General features: G+C 37.0%; 1 protein-coding gene across 2 annotated transcripts in view; it reads left to right on the top strand.

The window, feature by feature from the left end:
• Window positions 1-1,644: 1,644 nt before the first annotated feature.
• fkbp16 (FKBP prolyl isomerase 16) overlaps window positions 1,645-25,398 on the top strand; it is a 43,977-nt gene continuing 20,223 nt past the window's right edge. Inside the window, exons 1-3 of one of the 2 annotated variants that reach the window (XM_079621835.1) lie at window positions 1,645-2,622; window positions 3,685-3,854; window positions 4,246-4,334. In XM_079621835.1, the coding sequence (XP_079477961.1) occupies window positions 2,031-2,622; window positions 3,685-3,854; window positions 4,246-4,334 (851 nt within the window). In that variant the 5' untranslated portion in view covers window positions 1,645-2,030. The remainder of the gene's footprint in view (window positions 2,623-3,684; window positions 3,855-4,245; window positions 4,335-25,398) is intronic. The other variant, XM_079621836.1, reaches the window with a different exon arrangement.

Genomic DNA, 25,398 nt, shown 5'->3' on the forward strand with positions numbered 1-25,398 from the left:
ATATTATGCCATGAGACCCCATGTTATGAGTACATTTACATTAAATATTTTTAGGCCAACAGAGCTATAACTGAAGTGAATGAATCAAGTATGACACTACTGAACTTTAAATAGGACAAGCAACTTGACAAGAAAACGGTCAACACATTGTAAATCCAGGATCATTTTATTCATAAGTCTTGAGTTTCGTCTCTGAAACTCCCTTAATTTCCAACAGCTTTTTAAAAAACTGCACGGGGATTTTACATTTGGCAGAGAATATTACAGAGTTGGTAAATTGAGCTCACCAAATTGATAAACACACATCAGTCTTTCTTACATAAAACACCACTTTTATTTCAAGTGTCATTCTTTCAAACAGTAAGTCGCTTAGTCATCAGCTTAGTGACTATTCACAGAACTCCACCACAGCTGTTCAAGTGCCATTTTAAGGCCCAGGTTAAACAAGAAGTCAGATCTTGTGGCCTTTGGTTAATCTTACTCTTGCCATAAACAGTGCCGACAGTCTCTGGAGAATGCAGAAAGCAAATGAAAACCTCTAGTGTGTTTCATCTTTAGAGACAAATCCAAGATCAACATTCTCAAAGCTGCATATAAAGTCACATCCGTGTACTTATACTTACATTTAAATTTGATGCACTAATGCCGCGCTGCTAAATAGTGCAATCATTTTATGTTTATGATCTCTCACATTTGTTTTAAAAATGTATTTGAGTGTTTTGCGGATTTAATAAGTGTAAAATAATCATGCATGGACATTGAAAATGCTTGTCTTGTCTTGAAATTTAGCATGGCTCATTGATGTCTCTTTTACACTTGGCATGTTGCAAACCTGGAAAAACCGGTTCATGTGTTCACACACACTGGCTTATCTTCGGTCAATGCTTGTTCTCCTCATGAGAATATTTTAGTATATGGTATTGGATTTTCTTTTTACATTTGCTCTGTATTTAAACAAATGTTTGAATTTTGTTTTGCCAATATAAGTACAATTGCATTAGAATGATATCCACACTATACCATTCAAAAGTTTGGGGTCAGTAATTACTTTTATTCAACAAGATTGCATTTAATTTATAAAAAGTGATAAAAACATACAATTTATTTTCAAATAAATGCTGTTTTTTTTTTTACTTTCTATGCATCAAAGACGGATTTTTTTCAAAAATATTAATCAGTAGGACACTTGTTTTCAACATTGACAATTATTAAGCTTAAGCAGCAAATCTGCATATTAGAATGATTTCTGAAGGATCATGTGACACTGAAGACTGGAGTATTGATGCTGGAAAAATTCAGCTTTGCATCAATAAATTACATTTTAAAATGTATTGAAAATAGAAAACACTTATTTTAAACTCTAATAAATAAGTGCAGCCTTAGAGAGTTCTTTTAATAAAACCTGAAAAAAACTAAACTTTTGAAAGGTAGCGTACTTATATTGGAAGAATATTTCTCTTTATACAGTATTTATTAAGAAATATGTTTATATTGCACTATATTGTAAGTAAAAACAACCACAATAGCAAACAGTCCCTGAAGTCCTCTTATTGGTGGACGCATTCATGGAAACAGTATTATGGGACGACGTGATGAAGTCATTAAGAAGCTTACAGACGTTGGGGCAGATTAGATTTTGCTCTTCTAATCCAACAGATTATCACTGCACACAACTCTACTGACCAGTAGGGCTTTACGTTTCAACACAATTCTCATGCATTGATCATTTCTTGCATCCTTCGATACCGAATCGACAAAATCGCTGCAAAACTATAACAACAAGGACCGTTTTACGAGATCTGCAGGAAATGGACTGGCCACAGATGGGATTTATTTCATGCAGCGATGCATTTCCATGGTAATTCTATTAGAGTCCATGTGGACGTGGCGCTTTAGAAAATACTACACGCTGCCACTAATGGATGCAGGTGCTCATCGGCTTGGCAGTTGAATAGCAGCGACATCAATTTCTACAAACCTGGCGTGTGGCCTGTGCTAGAAAGACATTCAGCACTTTCAGGAAGAGATAAATGGTATCCGTAGCACCGTGTGGGGACATGGAACCAGAAGCTGGAGAACTGGAGGAGACAACATTGGAGTCTGAAATGTTTGTAAAATCAGTTGGGGACGAAGAGGAGGAGAAGAGCGAAGAAGGTTTTTTGCAGCCCTGGCAGGTGCTCCAAGAACCAATCATGGAGCTGCAGAGAATGACTATCACAGGGACGGAGGATGAGAAGAAACCAATGGACGACAAAGAGGATGAAGAAGGAAGTGAGAAGGAAGATGAAATGGAAAATGAAGAGGTAGGAGAAATGAAGTGTGCTGAAAACTTGAGCAACATGCCCACAGATGCTAATGACTCCAGCAGCGACCCAACCAATGAGCCCATTCCCTCAAATAGTCCCATCAGCCCACCTGAGACCAATGAATCAGACACAGAGGACAGGAGAAAACTGACAAAGACTCCCAGCTTTGGGAAATCAGTTCGGTTTAAGGACATTGAAGCTGTGGAAGAAAGGGACAGCTCAGAAGACTCTCTTTTCCCAGATTTTGACAATGAAGAGTGGATCAGCGCCAGCTTTGAGGAGCTGTTTCTGGCAGACGACTGGAAGGATGTTACAGGTATGTCCACGATGACATATTTATTTAGTCTGAAACAAATAAAACACTCAAGCCATCCATTTTGTTATAAGGAAATAATTGAAAATCGCCCAAAACCTGTATCTTTGCTAAACGCCTATGACTTATACGCCTGTGACGCCAATGCTTATAAGAACTCTTTTGAGTTCCCGAAAAAAACTTTCAGTGAAAAGTTCTTAAAATAACATTTTTAGTGTGTCTTAAGCTGTGGTCACATTTAACATTGATCAGCAAATTTGCGTGAGAGAAATCCCAGCATTTCAATAGGAATCAACGCCATCGGGAATTTCGTGGGTGAAATATTTCCCTACGCAGAATTTGCAAAGTTGGTCACGTAGATTTGTCTTGTTGACCAATAGAAAGCTGCTTGGTTGGAAAGTAATTGCCTTCTATGGGAGCTGTACATGCTTCATACAATAATACAGTATTGACAATAAACAATGGACCTTTTTTGTCCACGAAATTCCATTAGAATTTGTGTGAAGAACTTTTTAACGATCTAAAGAAAATTCCACTATAAAGAACATGTTGTTCAATGGAAAGCTTCATGGATGTTAAGGGTTCTTCAATTAACCATAGATGCCAACAAAGAACCACTATTTTTAAGAGTGTACGATATACAAGTATTGCTGATATAACGTTTTGGATGTTGGGCAACACCATGTGATGTTGATGTCCCCAAAAATGGTCTTAAAGCGTTAGTTCACCCATGTCATTTCCAAACTAAGAAAACGGTCTTTATGTTTTTTGTTCAAACAGCAGTTCAATGTTGTTTTGGACCCCATTGACAGTCATTATATTGACAAAACCAGTTATTTTTTGTTCCACAACAGAAAAAAAAAAGTTCAAAGTACAGGTTTGTAAGGAAATAATAACAGAATTTTCCTTTTAACTAGCAGCTAGTTGAAAGGAAAAGGTTTTGGGCTTAGCCAGAAAGACACCACACTAAGAACATGCACCACACAGTTTTACACTGTTGCTTTAGGGTCTGGTTGATCTCTTTCCCCTCCCCCGTTTTCACTCCACTACCCCAACCGCCTGTAGATGACCGCCTGCTCAGGAAGAAGGTGTTACAGGCCAGTCCCGAGAATGCCATGACCCCGGCTTGGGGCCAAGAGGTCACGCTAAAAATGCAGGGTGTGCTAGAGGATAGGACTGTGGTGGAGAAAGACTGCAAGCTGGTCTTCGTTATCGGAGAGGGAGATGTCAACCAGGTGAGACACAGACAGGCAAAGGAAGGGCAACCGCAACCACACACACACACACACGCACAGGAAACTCTGGAACACCTGCCTGCATCTTGTCTATCACCTCGCACCTGCTGCCTGCTGAGTTTTCCATAGGGATTAACCTGTGTTTTCACATGTTGAGTTCTGTATGTGTTTACTCAAGGCTGGGAATAAGTCACCTCCTTGCTGATTCACTTTTCAGTGGAAAGTTAGTAAGGTCAATCTTGTTTGCCAACACTGTATTAAAGCCTTGAAGACTGCAAATAAGCGTTGTTTTCTTAAGTTATCTTGCTGAGACTAAATCTATATATGTACAGTAAAATCTATACAGTATGTGTTATCTGAAGTTTAAAATGTGCCCGTTTTGCGTGTATAGGCCTTGGAAGAGTGCACCCTTTCAATGAAGCAAGGGGAGATTGCTTTACTGCTTGCAGACTCACAATACACCTATGGACTGCTGGGAAGGTAAGAGAGAAATAATACCTGTGTTATTTGTCCAATAATGTACACACTGACTGGGTTTTGGACTAAAATACACACAGTTTTTTTAAAGGTGATTTTAAGTTTTAATATTCTGGTATAAGTTCGAAATTTAAAAAGGAAGTACGGGAGGGTGGAGAGCACATCTCAACGGGTCTCTTGTGACATTAGTTTAAAAAAGTCAAGTGGTTTCTATCCTCACAGGGTGGGACAGAGTCCTTTTATACCTGTTGCTCTCAGGGCAAACGGTCTGTCCCCAGTATAACTTGTTAAATGAACCATGAACAGCAGCAGATGGCTTTCCCAAAACACCATTGAGGACGTTCAGGAACCCCTCCCCTATCCTCTTAATTCTTTAACTATAGGCCATCATTTTGTTTAACCACTTGTTTCACTCACTGATTTACATCGTGAGGGTGAAAACACACTAAAACGTGAGTTTAGTTTTACTTGCGTGGCTGATGTGTATCTTTTCAGAAGTAAAAAGGGAAAAACAGTGTTGTCTGAATCAGCACATTCGCTGGAATTTGTGACACATACATCAGATGATGGCAAAACTGACCCATTATTAGGCAACCCCACACATTTGGTGATATAAATATAAATAAGAAGTACTGTGCAGTAAGTGACCAACATAATTATAGAAGATAATAAAGAAAAAATATAGATATACATATAGAATATATATATACATAAAAAAAAGTATTTTCTGTCACTTTTATTAACCAATTTAATGCTGAATAAAAGTATTCATTTATATATATATATATATATATATATATATATATATATATATATATATATATACATATATATATATATTAGGGCTGTTAAACGATTAATCGCGATTAATCGCATCCAAAATACAAGTTTGTGTTTACATAATAAATGTTTGTGTAATGTGTATAATTATTTTGTATATATAAATACCCACACGTTCATGTATATATTTAAGAAAATGTGTTATTTAAATGTAACAGAACTTTTATTTTGGTTGCGATTAATCGCGATTAATCGTTTAACAGCCCTAATATTGCAATGTAACAGCCCGGTACATTGTCGGTATATATGTACCGACAATAATATAATTTTATATACATATTAATATATGTTTTATATATATATATATTATATAATACATATAAATATATTAATATATATGTATATATACATATATATAAAGTTTTAGACATTTAGAAAAATGAAATAGGCTAGTACTGTTATAACTGTTTCATTTTCGATGTGTTTACTTTGTATTCACATGTTCACAAAGTAAATCCATGCATGTAGATAAGCAGTGAACGGTCATGTGTTTTTCAGAAGACGTTCCAGAATTAGAGATTTTCCATTGTGAATCGCCTTCAAATCAATTGCACGGGTAACCATGTGCTGTTTCCTGTTCAACGTGCCTTTAGTTCATTGCAATATGACATTTGCGTATCCACCGTCAGATTTGTGACGAGTTCAGACAATGTGCAGCTGCATTTAGTGAGATGCAGATCCCTGCCTGTGATTTAGAGGGTATTTCAGGCATGAATTTACTTATTGCAGATTTACTCGTAAGCACAAAATGACCAGAGATTACCCAGAGATCTCGGGGGAACGGGAGTTGGGGTCATGTTGTTGTTCTCGTATCATGATTGTGGTCTTGAGCTTTGGCCTGTTTGTATGCTAACTACACAAGCGCACGTGTGTGTGTGTGTGTGTGTGCGCGTGCGTGCGTGCGTGCGTGCGTGCGTGTGTGTGTGTGTGTGTGTGTGTGTGTGTGTGTGTGTGTGTGTAGCGCGTGAGAGGGCTCAGGAGTGATCGTTAGCTCTGGCTTGTAGCGGTGCAGACCCGAGGGCTGAAGGGACATGCTCCTGTGTGATTCTCTCTCTTTGGCCCTGTTATGAGTGGCGTCCGCTGGGAACTGGCAGTCGTGAGAGGCAGACTGATCCACAGTTAATGGTTGTTTTGATGCAACTGATTAGGACTGTGAGCGGCAAACTTAAATTTAGCCCTGGCCCAAAGGTGGACCTCACAGGATTCTTGCCAGCAGTTAAAAGGATGACAGCAAAGCCACTGTGACAACATCTCCTCCCATGGCACTGAATAGGTACAACGCACACACACACACACGGATACACACGCACCTACACACCAACAATGCTTCCCTAAATGCAGCTGCGTTTAGCAAAGGTGCTAAAAGTATACACTCTTAAAAGCACAGGTTCCAAAAGGGGATTTTTACAACGATGCTATAGAAGAACCATATTTGGTTAGGGATTTAAAGTGTGTATGTCAGGTTAAATTTTTAATTATGATTGACACAAAATAGTGAGGGGAAATACACGTTTGACAAGTTGATGTATTGTTTTGTATGTTTTTCGATTACTAAAGGCAGAATATAAGATGAAAAAGTTCGTTATTTTCAGTCCTCACTTAAAACTGCCCATCCCCCCAAACGAATCGTTTGACGTCATAACAGGGAGACGTCTCCCCAGCTCGCTGAGCTGTGTTGATAATTGTACGAGTGATAGAGCGAGAGAATTAGTGATTAGGACATTTATTTAGTTATTTAGTTAGTTATTTAAGTTAGGTATAGTATACGCAGGCGTATTTTCACGATGGTGAATTACTGCGTTTGTGCTGTGTGCAAAAACACCGTTAAAACCGGTCACAGAGTCCACTGTGTTCCGTGCCTGGGTCAACTTTGTTCGGACCAAACGCGCTGACTTCAGTGCTGCCTCGTTATCCAAGACTTCAGTCATTTGCAGCGCCCATTTCACTGAGAAGGACTACGCGGTTGGAGATCTCATGAGTTATAAAATGGGATTTAAAACCGAGACTGGTAGCTGATGCGGTGCCTACGGTGTTACTGAAGCAGTCGATCGCGCCCGCGCCTCTCTCTCTCTCTCTCTCTCTCTCTCTCTCTCACACACACACACACACACACACACACACACACACACACACACCAACATATTCCAGCATTGCAATCTTGACACCGCAGGCTGTTCATTATAGCCGGAGCTTCAGAGCTAAGGCGGAGCTACAGATTAGGTGTCCCTAAATAACCCGCGTATAACAGTAAGCCAACGTTAGTTCCGCATGAATTAATTTGCACGCGAGTTTTATTTATTTTCATACCGTGTATTCTCCGTGTATATTCAAGCACCGAACCGTGACGCCCGTACCGTTTCGGTTCAAAACGAATACATACCGTTCCACCGCTAAGTTTGTTATGCCTATACTACCAGACACCTGACCAACTCTCCACTGGTTCTTCTTCACACCAGATATTTATGTTTCTTCGATATGAATTATTTACATTTCTGTTTGGCTCCTCATCTGTCTCCCGCCTGGGAGGCTCAAAATTGTATGGCTGTGGGCCATCGTATAGGTTTGAGGGGGATTTTGGATCTCCTCAGACTCAAAACTCTCCATACTTCAATAGAACTTTGTTGGCGCGACTCCCTTGTATGACGTCACAGCTCAGCCCTTGTTTTAAAAATATGATCTTGACAGAAATGGCTATAAATCTTATTGCAGGGCAGTTACAGTAATAATTTTAATGCTAATTACATTTTCACTCAGACATCTAACCCTTATTTAATATATCTAAAAAAAAAATTTAACCTGACATACACACTTTAAGATAAGGATTTATTGACTCCACATGTCATGCAAACAAGAAACTACGCTTTTAACCACAGATTGAGAGCTGTCATTCCAACCACACAACTTTGCGATGCTGTTTGCGAAACACAGACTCGTTTAACTATTCTGATAACGATCTGGACTTGCGACCATTGGCTAATGATGCTTTCGGGAAACGCACCTTAGAGCCCTCACAGACTGGGAAGAGAGGTGCTGCAACAATGTCAAATATTTGAAAAAGAATGTGTTTTTTTAACATTCAAGCATGAAAACCTATTCTAGTAGACCCCAAAATCAAGACACTGAAAAAGGGCATAATATGGCTTTTTTTTAAGGGTGTATACATACACAGTAAAAAATTATCATGATTTTAACGGTAAAAGACTGTAATGCAAATGTAAATGCTACGGTGAAAAACTGTTAATAGGCTAACAGAAAGTTTCCGTACTATAAACGGTGAATAACTGTGATTGATCTAACCATACATTTAATGTAATTTTACAGTAAAATACTGTTAAATTGACCGTTTTTGGAAGTGAAAAAAACAAGGCATTGTATAATTTACAGTGAAAAAAACGTAAATTGACATTCCCACAATTCCCTGCGTGACACTTCACATTTGATGTATTTTTATTAGTTTTTCTAAACAGTTTTATGTTTTTTATGTTTTAAACATTAGGGTTTTATGTAACATTTAATGTTGTTAAATTAATGTTATTGTATTTTTAAAATTTCATGTGTGTTACAATGATAGTGTTTAGTGTTTGTGTGAATGACACCGTGCAGCTTCTATAAGTACTCAGTGTGTGGAAATGCTGCTTGTGATGAGCTTTGATTCATCATGTGACTCTCATCGCCACTGTAATTGGTGGTTGTCAATGTATTACAGTGGTACAAAGCAGACATTAGTACTTCAATAGATTGGTAAATTAACATTATATGAGATAATGAAATAAGTTTTTTTACTGTAAAAAGTCTGTAAAACTGTAAAATTTTGCTACTGTATTTTTTTACGGTCAATTTCTGGCAACCTAAGCTTCCAGATTTTCACAGTAAATCTCACAGAATGTTTTTTACAGTGTAGGTTTGAACTGCCCAATACTACTATCTTAAAAAAGTGAACAGAATAATACAACCAGTGCTGTTAGATATTCGAGAACTGAGCCTGATAAAGGCTTCTTTGACAAAGAACAAGAAAAAAACAACATCACCTCCAACATGTTTTCTTATTTGACAACTGTGACGGCTTGTCAAAGTGGCAGTACGGCAGATGGAGGGAGAGGAAAGTGGCTGAGAGGAAGCTACTGAGGTAAGAAGTGAAAAAAAAGAAAGAGTTAAAAGGAGCACGAGAAAAAAAATCTCATTTAGTTTCTCTCCAGTGGCTGTGGCACGTATTGACTGAGCCCTGTCGGTAGCCTGTTACAGACAGCGCTGTCTCCACCAAGAGCACTTCACAGCTTTTTGTTGGAGCCGACGGCAGACAGACTGATTCAACTGACTGTGATTGGAGTCGCAGCGTTGTGTAGAAGAGTGCTTTTTCTTTTCGTCTCTAATGCATGCATCAGTGGCTTATTAGTTATGGAACAGCAGGTGACTATTTCCTCATTAATGGAGGTGGATCAAGGTTAAAGCACACCCATGTTGATCTCTCGAAGAAAAGCACATTAGAGAAACCATGTGACTCTGATCAGATCTCAATGTTGCTTTGGCCAAGATCAAAATATTGCAGATATAGTTTCCAAATGTGTGAGGTCATAGACTGGACGCCTTTAGTCACTGACCTGTAGGCATACAAATAAAAAGTATCTCTGAAGCTTTCGACAAATACCAAGATCAACAATATTACACACACACGCACACACACACAGACACACACAGACACACACAGACACACACACACACACACACACGCAGTCACGCACGCACACACATACACACACACACACACACACACACACACACACGCACAAAAAAACTTTGTACATTAATGTTAGAGAGAGTGTTGTTATTGTTAACTAAAATTATTAAAAATAGTTTTCGGTAATTGAAATTAAGTTGAAATTGAATAAAATATAAATAATAGATAAAAACCTTAGAAACTAAGAAAAGTTTCCCTTGTAACTAATTTAAATATAAAAGTTGAGGTTGAAGTATTATTACTAAAATGGTAAAAATACAAAAATTAAAGCTAAAAAATCTGTAAATATTACAAAAGGACATTAAACATACTACAATTAATGTAAATTAAAAAATGTAAATAAAAATAAAACTGAACATATAAAAAATAAAAGCTAATTAAAATATGAATAAATACTATAGAAAAAAAAGAAAAAAAAGAATAATACTAATATAATAATAAGAAAACATTTACAGTGGCTCAAAAACAAGGATTTTTCCCCCTGCCAGGCAAGAAGTATTTATTTTAACAGCCAACATTTTTTTAGGCGGCACCACAAAAAGACAAACTATTTATTTATTTATTTTTATTACATGTTTTTTCTTTACAACATGTTTTAACCATTACCCTCCTCCCACACACATGCTAGAAATACGGCATTAATATAAATTCATAAACACAGTTTTGTTGTGTTTGGCATATATGCAAAACACAACTGATGATTTTTAGTTTGCAACACGTTCTGATGCTTTCACTATCATCACAAGTCTCTCAAAACTCTCACAGACCGTCCTTATTGTTGAACCCTGATGTGATTGTCTGTATGATGATACAGTTTCAATATGGGCAATTCACTATATACCTAATGCCATAGTAGCCTTTAAATCCCTGTTTGTTGTTTTATACATGAATTATGATGTCATTCTAGAGCAGATGGCAGAGAAGATGATATGTTTACTAGCTAAGAAAAAGTGCTGCTGGTGTTTGTCGAAAAGCCCTCCAATCACATTCAATTTGTTATGACTCACCACCACCATTTAATTTATGTTTGGCATTTGCATAGAATATGCCAAAGACAGCGATGATACAGAAATCCCAGACCTTTTTAAAAATGCTCCTAATATAAATGAGTCACGCGCTTTGCCGGAAAACACGATAGCAGATCACCGCTCACCCCCTCACCCTCCATCACACAAACACACATTGTTGCTTTCTCACTGACACACACTAAAAACACACATAGATAGACAAACACACCCTCACTGTGAACCCCGCACTCCTCTTTTCTCTCTCTCAAGCTTTTATCTGTATACTTGCCGGAATCCAACACCCCCGACAGATAAACATGCTGGACATGGGCAAATAATAAATTAGCGTGTGAGCCGAGTACAAAAGTTCTCAAGCCAAACAGAGCCGTGTGTGTGTGTGTGTGTGTGTGTGTGTGTGTGTGTGTGTGTGTGTGTGTGTGTGTGTGTGTGTGTGTTATGGCAGAAACACAATGCTGTCTTCTCCAGCATGTGCGGAGATGAGGACCACCTTCTTGTTGGTCTTGGCGGAGGGACTCAATGAGCCGTGCTAGAGAGGAAAGTGTGTATTTACTCGGACATCGAGACATGTCGTAAAATTTAATGAACAAACCCCAGATGGCTTGGGATGAACTGGAGTGAATCACTAACAAAAATATCAAGCTGAAATTGTCTCATAAAAAAACTGGTTGTGTTCATGTTTAAAGCAAACCCCAGTCCCCAAATGACCCCTAACAAGCTCAGTGCTCACTAGTGGAAGATCCAGTCAGCAAATATACAGGCATAGTGGACGACTGGGATGGATATAAGGAGAGCCAACGGTCACTGGACACCTCAGCTCTTGCATTATGGCCGTTTCAGGGAAAAGCTAGTTAACTACGGTAAAGCTAAAAACAAATCCTTACATGTCATGGGCTGGTAAATTGCAAGTTAGCTTGGCATTAAAGGTAACTTAAAAGTGAGCCTCACTCAAATCCTCATGTAGAATTAAAGGAATATTTTAGGTTCAATATCAGTTAAGGTCAGTCGACTATGGAAGTGACTTTTTATCTCACAATTGAGAGTTTAAATCTCACAATTCTGACTTTATTTCTCAGGATTGCAAGATATTAAGTCAGAATTGCGTGACATAAAGTCAGAATTGCGAGATATAAAGTCAGAATTGCGTGATAAAGTCAGAATTGCGTGTTATAAAGTCAGAATTGCGAGAAATAAACTAGCAATTCTAACTTTATTTCTCAGAATTGCGAGATATAAAGTCAGAATTGCGTGACATAAAGTAAAAAAAATGGCAGAGTTGTGAGATAAAAAGTCGCAATTACCTTTTTTCATTTTATTCTGTGGCGAAATCAAGCTTCCATTGACAGCACCTGTGGCATGATGTTGACCATGACACAAATGTATTTCCACTTGTCACTCCTTTTCTTTAAAGATGAAAATTCACATATTCTATTCATTTTCTAAATGCATCTTATTGTGAACAGTTCATCCATGCAGTTTTCTTTTTTTGTTTTGTCATAACTCAACCGACTGACATTCTGGTGACATATTCCGGACTTCTCCAATAATTTCGTCCTCATAAACCCCGCCCCTTTCTAACAATCAAGTGCCACATTTTTTTCTTTTTCAATAATCTGATGTGCGTCACATGGAAGAAATGATCTGTCACTACTTCCCTTATGTTGCAACTTTAAAAAAACAAAAATCTGGGTTGCAGAGGCACTTATAATAGAAGTGAATGTGAATGTTAAAATACTGACTGTTTCAAACTATAATGCTTAACCTTTTCTGCACAAAACTTTTCTGAAACTTTTACTGTACATCCGTGTGTTGCCATAAAAAAAGTTACTGTTTTAGTGTGTTGCCATAAAAACGTAATTCCTAAACTAAAATGACTGTAAATTACCATTTTTACAGCACTTCACAGAAGAAGTAATGTAAGTGCTTTTATATTATACGATTTTTGTACATTTCTGCTTTTAAATCCTCAAAAAAGTGCCGATTTATTTCCACGTCACCTTGATGATTTGTTGAAGAAAAGGAGGGAAGAGTTGAGATATTTTTTTGTGGTAGGCTAATAATAAACATTATAGCATACCACAAATACTGCTGTCGATTGAGCTTGTACTGAACCTGGAATATTACTTTAATTATTAATAATCGATTACTGTTTTCTGTTTATTGTCTTACTCTCAGAAATGTGTTGACTTTGACCCGAACAAATCTGACGGAAAATGATGAAATCAAAGTATTTGTATTGATTCTCCTCGATTTTACCATTTAGCTGTTAGCATATATGCTAACGATATTCAGCTCTGTCAACCAATCTCTACCAAAGCTGTAATATCATCATTAATCATGATGAAGCTCTTCCTCTTATTGTAAAACACCTAAACTTGGCATTCTTATGAAGAACACAAGCCTTTGTTTACTCAAATTCATACACTCTCAGACTGAAAGAAGAGGTGCAAACAGATTGAGCTCTTAAGCAAACATGTTGTGAGCTGTGGGTGTGTGAGATGAAGAGACGTATCATCAGAATGTCAAATTGTGAGGATTTTGTGAGTGAACTGTATGTGCCATTGATAAAAAATCTTCCGGCTGCACTGACATATGACACATTCTGTGCTCGCGCGCGCAATCACACACACTCGTACTCGCGCAGCCAAGTGATGAGTCTGTTCTCAGCGTGGCTTTTAAATCAACACACACACAGCTCTAGGTTCTGGTGACTGTTAGCGGGCCAAATAACGAGAAAGAGAAGAAGAAAAGAACTGGCAGTTGCTTCTATCTCTCTCAGAAAAATGACTCAGCAATTCAAATGCACAGATAAAAGACTACAAGTATCAAACATCAGTTTTGGCAAAACCAATCTTGTGCTCCATGCAGAAAGACACAATGGAAATACATACAGTAATACATTGTGATCTGATTAGTTATCGGATTAGCTAACTTGACTAACAATAAGAAATGTGTTTTTACAGCATTATTTTTCCATGTTAATTAATAAAACAATATGTCTTTTCGTTCTATTTTTAACTCTGAGGTGAAAAAAATTCATCTGTTCCTGTGTAGTGAACGTGATTTCAGCGAGTACAACATGTTCCTGGATCAACATCTTTATTGATACTGGAACAACATGCAAATCAACCAATCAGGTTTGAGGGACAAGTTTACAGTTTATGTCAAGTTTAGGCTACCAGGGTTCGGTGCTTCTACATCAGTGTTATTCACTTTTCATTAACCTCTAATTTTAGGGATAAGTTATGGGTAGGGTTAGGTTTAGGGGTAGGGATAGGGTTAGGACTACTTTTTCAGACAGGAATTTTGTTCCAGGATCAACAAAATATGTTTTACTCTGCAAATCACGGTGACCGTATATTTGTATGTTTAAGTGGTTCATAAGTGGGATGTGGGAATGTGACACTATTTCACTCATGCATCAGTGTATGTGTGTGTGCATGTGTCTCAGAGAGAGAGAACTTGAGATATTGCATGACTCACGGTGAATGACCAATCACTGCTGACGTGCAACCCGGGAGCTACAATGCAGTGTTACGAAGGGCTTTTTAACAGGAGAATACTGCCAGGAAGCATATTGGCTCAACATTAACATGCAAGTGTGTGTGTGTGTGTGTGTGTGTGTGTGTGTGTGTGTGTGTGTGTGTGTGTGTGTGTGTGTGTGTGTGTGTGTGTGTGTGTGTGTGTGTGTGTGTGTGTGTGTGTGTGTGTTAGCTTTTACGGTCTGCAAGCAATACTTTAGTGTGATTAAAATGCATGCAAATATCAGAGGAAACATTGTCTCTCAGTGTCATGTGCAGTCTTGGAAACACTCCAACAGCAGGTTCATGATAAGGGCTGTAGCAGTCACGTGATTTCTGAGATTAAGACTAGCTGGAACTCCAGTCGGAAAGTGAATCAGAGCCACTCCCAGCAGTCATGCTGCTGTCAGGTCAGAAACACACAGAGAAATGTTCATGCACGTCTGAAAACACACACACAAACAGTGACATCGGTTTCACTACAACTTGGATGGCGGTCAGTGAGCCACTGCTAAGTCATTAACCTTAAAATTAAAAGGATTTTACTCACAACAACCTTTCCAACTTACATAAATATTTTTGCCATATATATATATATATATATATATATATATTTCAATAATGGTGCAATCGTAGAACAGCGCATTAATATGCGTGTCTGTGTAAACTGACTAGTTTGTGACTAGCAGTCATGCATGCATTTTGACTATCAGCATAAAATGTGTTCTAGCTTGCAGCTTATTCTGGTACAAGAATTCCTTTACACTCACGGCAATCATGTTTTAAAATGACTTATTATAAAATGTGTGTTATTTTGTGTGTTGTGTTGTTGTATACTGCTGTCTACATAAAAGACTGCTTTTCAAGGACAATACAAGTAAAGTAAATTTCTGGCCCTACTTGCTCACCTAGACTGGGAAGCTTGTTGACATGAAAAGTGAACAATCACTGCTAGATTTACTCAAACACTCACACAGCAACATATGTATATGCCAGGCAGCATAGAAATGAGTGTAGAACTTCTGTCCACCCTAATGTAATATGTACAGATTATTTTACTTACACAACACCATTCAAAAGCTTTTTATTCTCCATTAATTTGATCAAGAATACAGTAATATAGTACCATTTAAACTAATTGTTTTCTATTTTTATATATATATTTTAAAACGTAATTTATTCCTGTGAATTTTCAGCATCATTACTCCAGTCTGCAACGTCACATGATCCTTCAGAAATCATAATATGCTGCTTTTCTGCTCAAGAAACATTTATTTTTCTATTATTATCAATGTTGAAAAAAAGTTGTGCTGCTTAATACTTTGAATCAGGATACTTTGATAAATAGAAAGTTTAAAAGAACATCATTTATTTGAAATGAGGAATGTTTTATTTATTCATCTTTACTGTCACCTTTGATCAATTTAATGCATCCTTGCTAAAAAAAAAAAAAAAAAGAAATCAAACGGACCCCAAATTTTTGAACGCCAGTGTAACCCAAAAACAAAGCAGAACATGCACTTCAGCAAGTCAAAATTACTTTTTTTTTTCCTTATATCTATATATATATATATGCACAGTAAAAAACTAAGGCTAAAAAAACAAGACATATCAGACCGTACCACATGGTAACACATGGTACCTACAACACAATAACGTGGTGCAAACGAGTCATTTTGAGTAGAACAAAAACAACTTGACTGCGACTTCAACAATAACAAGTGTAAATAAACTCAACTGCATTAATGATTCATGTTTATTCATTTCAGAAAATTGCACTGGTGAACTATTACCCTTTCGACTGGCTATGATTAAAAGTTCAACATCACTTTCATGACTTGTGAGATCATAACAATTTACTCCCCACCCAAATCTCCACCTGCGTTTCCAAATAAACCGGTGGACACGTGAACTGGACTGCATACACACAGAGACAGACACCCACACGCAGATAGCATCTCACTGCTGATGACAGACCTGTTCATCTCTCATATTGTGCTCTGACACGCGTCACAGTAAACCCTCATTTTAAAAAGAGCTGCAGATTGACTGCAAATGTTCTGCATAACATTCTGTTATGATCCACGCGAGACTAAACATTTGTTTAGAACGATCTTGAGCAGTTTGACCTGTGCACGTGCAGCCCTAAATGTTTCTTTTCCCTTTTGTCTATTTGCTTGTGCTTGTGCGCTATCATCCACATCAACTCAACATTCACAGGTAACCTGACAAATAAACTTTTTTTTTGGTTGTTCTGTATCTTATACATAATTCAAGGGTATTAACGTTTTGACACTTATGGAGGACCAACACACCCATTCCATAAGCCTAACCTTTTTTATGATTTAGTATTTCTATGGTGCGAAACTGCTCATGTACACACTTCAAACCTTTGGGAGTGACGACCATGAGTGACTAAACAAAAAGAAAAGACAGACTATAGAAAATACAGCTGTCAATAACCCACATTTTTGGTGAGTGAATTTATGTGGTTAGTGCTTTTGTGATTAAAGTCCCCTATTATGCTTTTTTGAATATTACAATAAAGCATAATTATTTAACTTAAAAGCGTTTGTTAATGCAAAGTTTTCAAGTTTAAAGTGCACAACAAATTAAGTTATTGTCTCCTAAAATAAAGAATTGAGTCTGAACTGCCGAAAGTCGACAACAAATCTTACTTCCTGTTACACACATAACAACAAATTTGGGTAACACTTTATTTTACAGTGTCTTTGTTACATATGTTACATGTACTTGTAGAAGTACATGTAATTACAGTAAATAGTAATAACAATAAATTATGCATAATTACATGCAACTACAACCCTCAACTAAATCCTACCCTAACCCAATAGTAAGTCAAGTGTGACGTAATGTAGTTGCTTAATATTACTCAGTACTTAAATATATAATTTCACTGTAACAATGTAACCCACTTAATTTGACAGTGTCCTTGTTACATGCAGTAACTAGTAATAACTATGAATTATGCGTAATTACATGCAACTAACCCTAAACCAAACCCTGTTCCTAACGCTAACCCTATAGTTAATTATCATTACTCAGTTCATAAATGTACAATAACACTTTAACACGGATGCCTTAAAATAATGTGTAGCCTAAATTTGCATAATGCTAGCCTATGGTCTTCATTGGCTGTCTGCAAGAAAACGTCTACTTTGACCCGGCCTCAAGCAATGGTGATAGTCGTTTAATTTCTGACACGCGCTAAAAGCGGATAGACCAATCAAAACAGACTGGGACATCTGACCAATCAGAGCAGAGCAGGCTCGTAGAAAAGGAGGGGTTTAAACAGACTGAATCTTCAAACGATCTTTGAGAAATGAGTTGATGCGCAATGCATATTATAAGAAAGTGTTTTATTGTATTTATTGTAGCAGAAACCATAACCTTTAAAATAGCTTATAGGGGCACTTTAACTAAACTTTGAAGCACAGAATGGGATTAAGCATTTAGAGGAGTGCCGAGTGTATTTGAATGGTCTGCTGAATTATCTCTAATCTAAGTCGCATACTTGCAGAGAACTGTAACAGAATTTGCATGCAGTATGTGATGACAGGAAGAAGATAGACTGAGAGACTGATGCTCAGTTCTTATAAGCATGTTCATAATCACAGTTTTAGTGACCTACAGTAAGTCAGAATATAGAATGTTATTCATGTGTGTAAGGCAAACCTGTATACACAGACACCCAAGGAAATATTTCATTTTCTGTGATATTATCTAATCGCTTTAGCTAAATATGTCATGACTAATTGGTGACCTTTTTCATGGATTTCCTCTGTATTTTATTTAGGCCATCAGATACAGGCTTTAAAGGCTAAACAGGCAAACTCCAACACCGGGCTAAAATAATAAAATAAAATATAATAATAAAATAATTTTTATGAAATTGTTTGTTTTATATGTTTCTGCAAAAAAACGTCCTGTGTTTTCTGTACAGCATGACCGCTACTGCTGCGCAAATTATTTCAAGATGTTTTTTTTATTTATTTACTGTGGTACCAATTATTTCAGATACTGTAAATGTCACATAAAAATGTAAAATGCAGTCAGTTGTTTCACATGTCAGACGCTTTGTTCCTGTCTAACTGGCCAAATAAACTAGTCGACTGGCTTTATGTGAGGCTGTGTTGGTAAATTTGCCTTGGTCAACGAGATGTAAAGTATCCGAAAGCTCAGGAGAGAATGGTGTTTGTGAAGTGACATAAATGAGATAACATCTTCACCATGGCATGATATGCGTTAGAACAATACACGTCAGAATAAACGTCAGAGCCCCTGAACCCTCACCACTTCCCGGCCCTCCTTACAAAAGATAAAGAGAAAAGCGCAGAAAAACACACTGGATGGTGCACATGTGGTGGCCTTGGAGTCAACTCTTTCAAGGCAACAGAGGGAATCATCTCTCCCCAGCAGCACAGCTCTCTCTCTCAGGGCTAAATGGCACATTTGAGTGCCCAAATATACAGAGATTACAGGTTACAGCAGCAGGTCTGGAGCTAATAAATGGCTTTTCTGTGCATATAAATACAGACACGCAAAACGACACTTTACTGAACGGAAATATTGTTATTAAGGGCTGTTCACACACAAGTTGTTTCTGCATGCAGTCTGCACTATTTCATTTTTTAATTTTTTTATGATTCTGATATTGACTATGTTGAATATGTACCGTGTAATGACAAGAAACGTCTTTGTATTGAGAGCAATTCATGAGCAAATGACTCTTAAGGGCAGTGTTGTTATTGTTAACTAAAACTATTCAAAATAATTTTTGGAAACTGAAATAAAGCTGAAAGGTCTTCACGGCACCCCGTCAAAGTAAAAGTTTGGTTTAACTTAAAGAAATTGTGACAGAAATATGTTAATGTTACAGTAGAATAATACATTATTAAAACTTTATTTTTCAAGGAATAATAAAACAAATTCTTCCATGTTTTCATTTTAACAGTTTATTTAATTTCATATGATAAAAATATAAATTAAATTAAATTAATGTTTTTGCCTTCAAATGATTGCCAGAAAATTTGTAATGCACAACACAGTTTTTTTGGAGAGAAAAAAATAAATAATTAAATTTACATTTAAATTTGTTTTTATTAGTTCAATTAATTAGACATGCTTTTTATTCAAATTTTATCAAACCATTAAAACGGAATCCAGAAAAATAAAAAATAAAATGGAATTTGAGGGGGAAAAAATAAAATACATTTCATAGGGCTCTAAACATGATGCAATTTTTGCTAAACTTTTAATAAATTGTTGTTAAATTGTACACATTTCATGATTTCAATTAATTAGACATGATGTTTGATTACTAAAGATTAATAAAGTTGACTGGAGTCCAAAAAAAATTCAAATGGAATCCAAAATTATGAATAAATGATCAGAATTTGGGAAAAATAAAACGGATTTCATAGGGCCCAATAGAATTTACAGAATTAGCAAATAAAGAATTTATTTCATATTTACATAGAATGTAATGAAATATACCCAAATAAATCAGAATGGAATCTGATTGAATCAGGAGCTTGTGAATCATAATTTGAGCAGAAATCTGTATCGATCCCCATGTACAAGTGTGCTAGACTGATGTCTTGGTGCATTTGAGGACGTCTTGTCAAATCATTTTTTTTTTCAGTTTCTAGCACACAACATAACAAAGCCCTGGTTCTCTAAAAGTGTATATTTCTTTTGCAAATTCAAAGAAACATGGACCACCTTAGTGGCCACACAACATTGTGAGAACATTTTTCACAGGCTTCAAAAAGTTTGTGCTTCAGGACAGAAAGAGAATGTTGTCCTGGGTTGTGTTTTCATAGCTGGTCTCAATACTTTCTTGTGTTTCACATGTGCAAGCTTTGTTTGATTGAGGCTCAGCATCTCAAGGCCACCCAGCTCACTACTTCATATGCATAATCATGTTCAGCTCTAAAACAAAAGCAGGAAATCAGCAACTAGTTTGACCAGATCCAAGCATGCGCATGCAAATGCACTTATTGATCTCTGAAAGCACGCAGAAACGGCCACAGGAGACGCCGTAGCTTGTGTGAATGTGTGTGACGGCTAGTCTGGCGAGTGCGTCACTCAGCAGTCTGGTGGATGGTCTGAAGGCACTGGGCTGAGAGAGGACTCGATGTAATGCCACGCGGCGTCTCATCCCCCCTCTTACACACTCACATGCACAGACACACTCGACGGCAGTGAGTCAGACTGAGACGTCAGATCACCGTCACTGGCCCTCAGCATCAGCACACATCCATCACGAGAGAATCTCTGATTACACACACACACACACACACACACACACACACACACACACACACACACACACACACACACACACACACACACACACACACACACACACACACACATACACACACACACACACACACACACACACACACACACACACACGTCATTGTAATTCTAGATTACGTTTTAGTCATTTTGTTACAAATTATTGGTTGTAAAAACTGATTTGATGAGTTTTTCTTCTATTTAGCTTTAATTTATTTCTTTATCATGTTTAGTTTTAGTAAGTTTAGTAGGCTACTTAAACTTATTAGATTTCTGTTCATTTCTAAGGTTTGTTCATTTGTTTTGTTTTTTATATTTCACAAAGTATTTAATTTTATTTAGTTTTAGCTTTATTCCAATTCCAATTTAAATGTAAAATTAATTGCATGACATACTATTGCCGTTATGTTCCGTTATTTTCTGTTTTCATGGACTTTGTTTGTTTTCATTTGTCACGTGTCTCTCGTGTTCAGATTCCCACCACTAGTTTGTCTGCTTACCGTAATTATTCGTTTGTTTTGTGTTCTATTAATCATCTTGTTTGAGTTCCTATTTAAGTTGTACCCTCACGTTCCTTCTCTGTCTGGTCTCTCTTACGTGTGTGTTGCCACCATCTGTTTGCCTTTTGAATATTTATAATTAAACTTGTGCTGGAACTTTATTCCTCTGTCTGCCTGCAACCATTTGTGACACATACTGATTAATTAGTTACATTAATTGCATACATGCAAACAATTTTTTTTTTTATTAATGTTTTTAAAAGAAATATCTTATGCTCACCATATCTACATTTATTTGATCAAAAATATAGTAAAACAGTAATATTGTAGAGATATAGACATTTGTAATATATAATATTGACAGTAAAGGGCATTTATAATGTGTATAGTGCAAGTTAAAAGGGTGGTTGATTATGATTTCACTTTTCTAACTTTAGTTAGTGTGTAATGTTGCTGTTTGATAAACAACATCTGCAAAGTTACAACGCTCAAAGTTCAAAGCAAAGGGAGATATTTGCTTTTAAATAAATTAAAAAAAAATGTTTTTTAAGGACTACAACAAACGGCTGGTAAGGACTACACAACATTCCTCCCGGGTTAGTGACATCACCAACCCTAGAATTTACATAAACTGCAGCTCATTTGCATTTAAAGGGACAGACACAAAAACGGTGCATTTTTGCTCACCCTAAAAAAGTGCCAATTTTAACATGCTATATAAAAATATCTGTGGGGTATTTTGAGCTAGAACTTCACATACACACTCTGGGGACGTCAAAGACTTATTTTACATCTTGTGAAAAGGGCATTATACCACCCCTTAAGCTAGTTTAGAAGCACAGTGGCTGCCCTATCAAAATCACAACATAGTGACCAGCCATCCTGGTCTTTTTAACAGGATCTTTCACGATCTCAAAAGTCCCGTGTGCTTGCTTGCTAGTGAAAGTTGCTCTCTGGAGACCTTGGCAATAAACGCATGCTGCCAACTTGTGAGTGACCAGCTGTCAAGTTCAGTCAGACCCTATAGCTATTGGAAACCGTGAGCTCTTAAAAACCATCGTTCCTACAGCGATCAGAGGAGGAAGAATGTGAGGGTCAGGCTAATAAGGCTGCTATAATTATCCTCCCAGATGCGGAGAGTTCCTCCTCGACAACCCCTGACACATCCCCTCATTAGCAGATAAGTGTGCAGGCCACAGACAGACGGCGAACACACTCAACCGAAAAATCAGAGCTATTTATGAGCTATTCAATGGTTGGACGCAAGACATTTTTTGTAACGTTAAATGTGCTAGAAATTCAAGAATACATTCGACCAAAATGACCTTTCGTCTTCATTTTTATTAAGTCTAAAGACAGGTAGAAAACTTTCAATGTTTTCACAGGGGATGGTTCAGGAGCAAGATACTATTCCCACTGGTTTAATTATTTTTCATAATGATATGGGTGATATTTCTTTTGATCATCATTTTTCTGATACATTTCTTATCTTTTCATTAGATTTCATAAGTCAGAAATCCGGAGTCATTTCAGAAGTCGCAGCAACGAGCAAGTGGTTTGGCTTTTTAAAAGAAAGGAAATTAATTTTTGATGAATATCGGTTTGGATGACATGCGTTTCCTTGTCAGAGTATCATACTTTAAAGGCAGATCTGGTGGAAGCAAGCTGTGCTTTACTGTCACAAGGATTTTCAATCCTCTTTTGTCGGAATGAAAAAGAACCGAAAAGTCTTTTTCCCCAGACGCTGAGCGAGAGGAACAGAGAGAGACATAGAGACAGCTGACAGAAGACGAGGGACAGGTTGTAGTGTTACTGTGAGACAGACTATGTGTGAAGAAGGGATGATTCATTTCATTTAGAGTAATACTCATCTGTCTGATCTTTTTTTTTAAACATCATTGCACAGAATGTCCCCTTCTCAAATGTTCGTTTTCTGAATAAGTCTGGAAACATTCTGTGAACAAAGTGGAAATCTACCAGATTAGATTGAACTGCACAGTGTGTTGAATCTTAGTAATCATAATGAGTCACAATGCACATTCGTTTAAATAATAAACATTCCTATGAGCAATTGAAGAACAATAAAACCTTAATTGTATTCCAGGCAAGCCAAATATAAAAGTTAATATTTATACTGCTGGTAAAAAAACTCTCCAGGCAGGGTTAATCTTGACTAAAACCACCGCTATTGCCTCTAGCATGCATACTATATTCAGTCTGTCATCAAGCCATCATTATTTAACTAAGCAAAGCATTATGAGCTGCAAAGAATTTACTTCTGTATACATGAACTCTTTGGACCAATTCCCATTTTCACATTACCAAACACATTCTATGTTTATTGTGTCACATAATTGAAGGGTATATACAGTAATGACCTGTAATCGAATCTCACAGAGCATTGCTCACAGAGTGAATATTATGGTTATTTCAGATAATGTCTGTAAAAGTGAAGTGTGTCATTTCTGTGCCACTATAACCAAATGTTATCGCTATGTCCAAAATCTCATACTGTCAACGTTACATACTGCATTTCATCAAGAAGTTACTTCTCAACTGTTATTGAAGTATGCATACAATACAGATTTACTACATATGGCGCGTCTGCCATTTTGTTTTGTCAAGTCAAGTCACCTTTATGTAGCGCTTTTTGCAATACAAATAGAAAATAATGCAACAAAGTTTGTTGCCCAAAAAAAATTGTGTCACAGTCAATCTGTAGAAGTAAGCTCAGTGGTGTTTCATTTTTGTTGTAAAAAAAGTTATTCATTTAGATCATTTATATATAGCCGCTCTGGAGAAAACCGTGATGTTCAGTTCAGTCCAGCTCAGTTCAGTTCTCATATAATGGTGTCAATGCAGGCAGATCGATAATATTGTTGAATATTAAATGAAATGTCCCCAAGCAAGCAAGCCAAGACCCAATGGCGACAAAGGCCTACAATATCATAACACAACTGTTCATATCCCATTTATGTATAGGCAACAAAAACTTCTCTCCCATTGCCTCATGGGATTGTAAGGTGTCCCTTGGATGCAAACTTCAGAATCTTAACAGAAATATGGGTCATTGTTTTTTTTGCAGTTTATGAATACTGTGTTTTGGGCATACAACTCATTTAGCATAGAGTTTTTCACATACCGTTTTTTAGGAAGTAGGCATATTCAGAACCAGAATCAGTGTTGGTAACTTATACTTAAACAATTAAAAATAATTTTAAAAAATGGACTAAAATAAAGCTGAAATAAAATAAAATATATAAATATTAGATGAAAACGTAAATGAAAATGTTGCCTTGGCAGCTAACTGAAACTACTAAAATTAAAGTAAAGCTAAAAAAAGAAATATACAAAAACCGAAATTAAATGACAAATAAACTAAAACTAAAATAACACTGCAAAGAATCAGATTGTTCTCAAACAGGTTTCCCTAAACACTCCCCCATTCATTGGTCAGTTACACAGACAGCTCCGCCCGAACGCACCTCATTGGTTGAGCTGTTGCTGTGTCAGGCTGGTCAAACAAACAGAGCAATGTTTTGATAGCACCACAGAGCCACAGTGTTTACACCTTCAACCTTTGAGTAGCTTATTTAAACTTGTCTCTCTGTATAAAATTGTACTGTACAAAAGAAGAAAATCACATTGCAGAAGCGCAGCAGTGAAAAAATGCAGCTTTGTAGCAATGTACAACAGACCAGTTAAAGGCTAGTTTGTTGTTGTTCGTCTGTTGTGGTTTAAACTCCATTTGGTCACACTTCACCATGAAATCTGACAGCTATATATTTAAAGCCTCCATCATACATCCATGTCCCTCATCCATGATTACTATGTAATCAGCCCTCAAAGAGGCCTTTATGAGAGGCGGTATACACACATGCACGTACAAATACAGCAGTAAAGGCCTATAAAACAGGCAGTGGAGCTGGCGCCGGTGGCCGCAGGGCTGAGATTGAGTTGTGTTTTAAAGGGCTGAAGAAGCCTGCTCCACATTATGAGCACTTCAGAAGAGTTCTCCCTCAGGCACTGCGCACTTCGCTGCCTTGATCCCTGCTGTTTACATCCTCACTGCCCGGACACACTGATCAAAATGATTTTGTGGTGAAGTAAATACTACGG

This window comes from Phoxinus phoxinus, assembly GCF_949152265.1.
Source record: "Phoxinus phoxinus genome assembly, chromosome: 8".
Classification (NCBI taxonomy): Eukaryota; Metazoa; Chordata; class Actinopteri; order Cypriniformes; family Leuciscidae; genus Phoxinus; species Phoxinus phoxinus.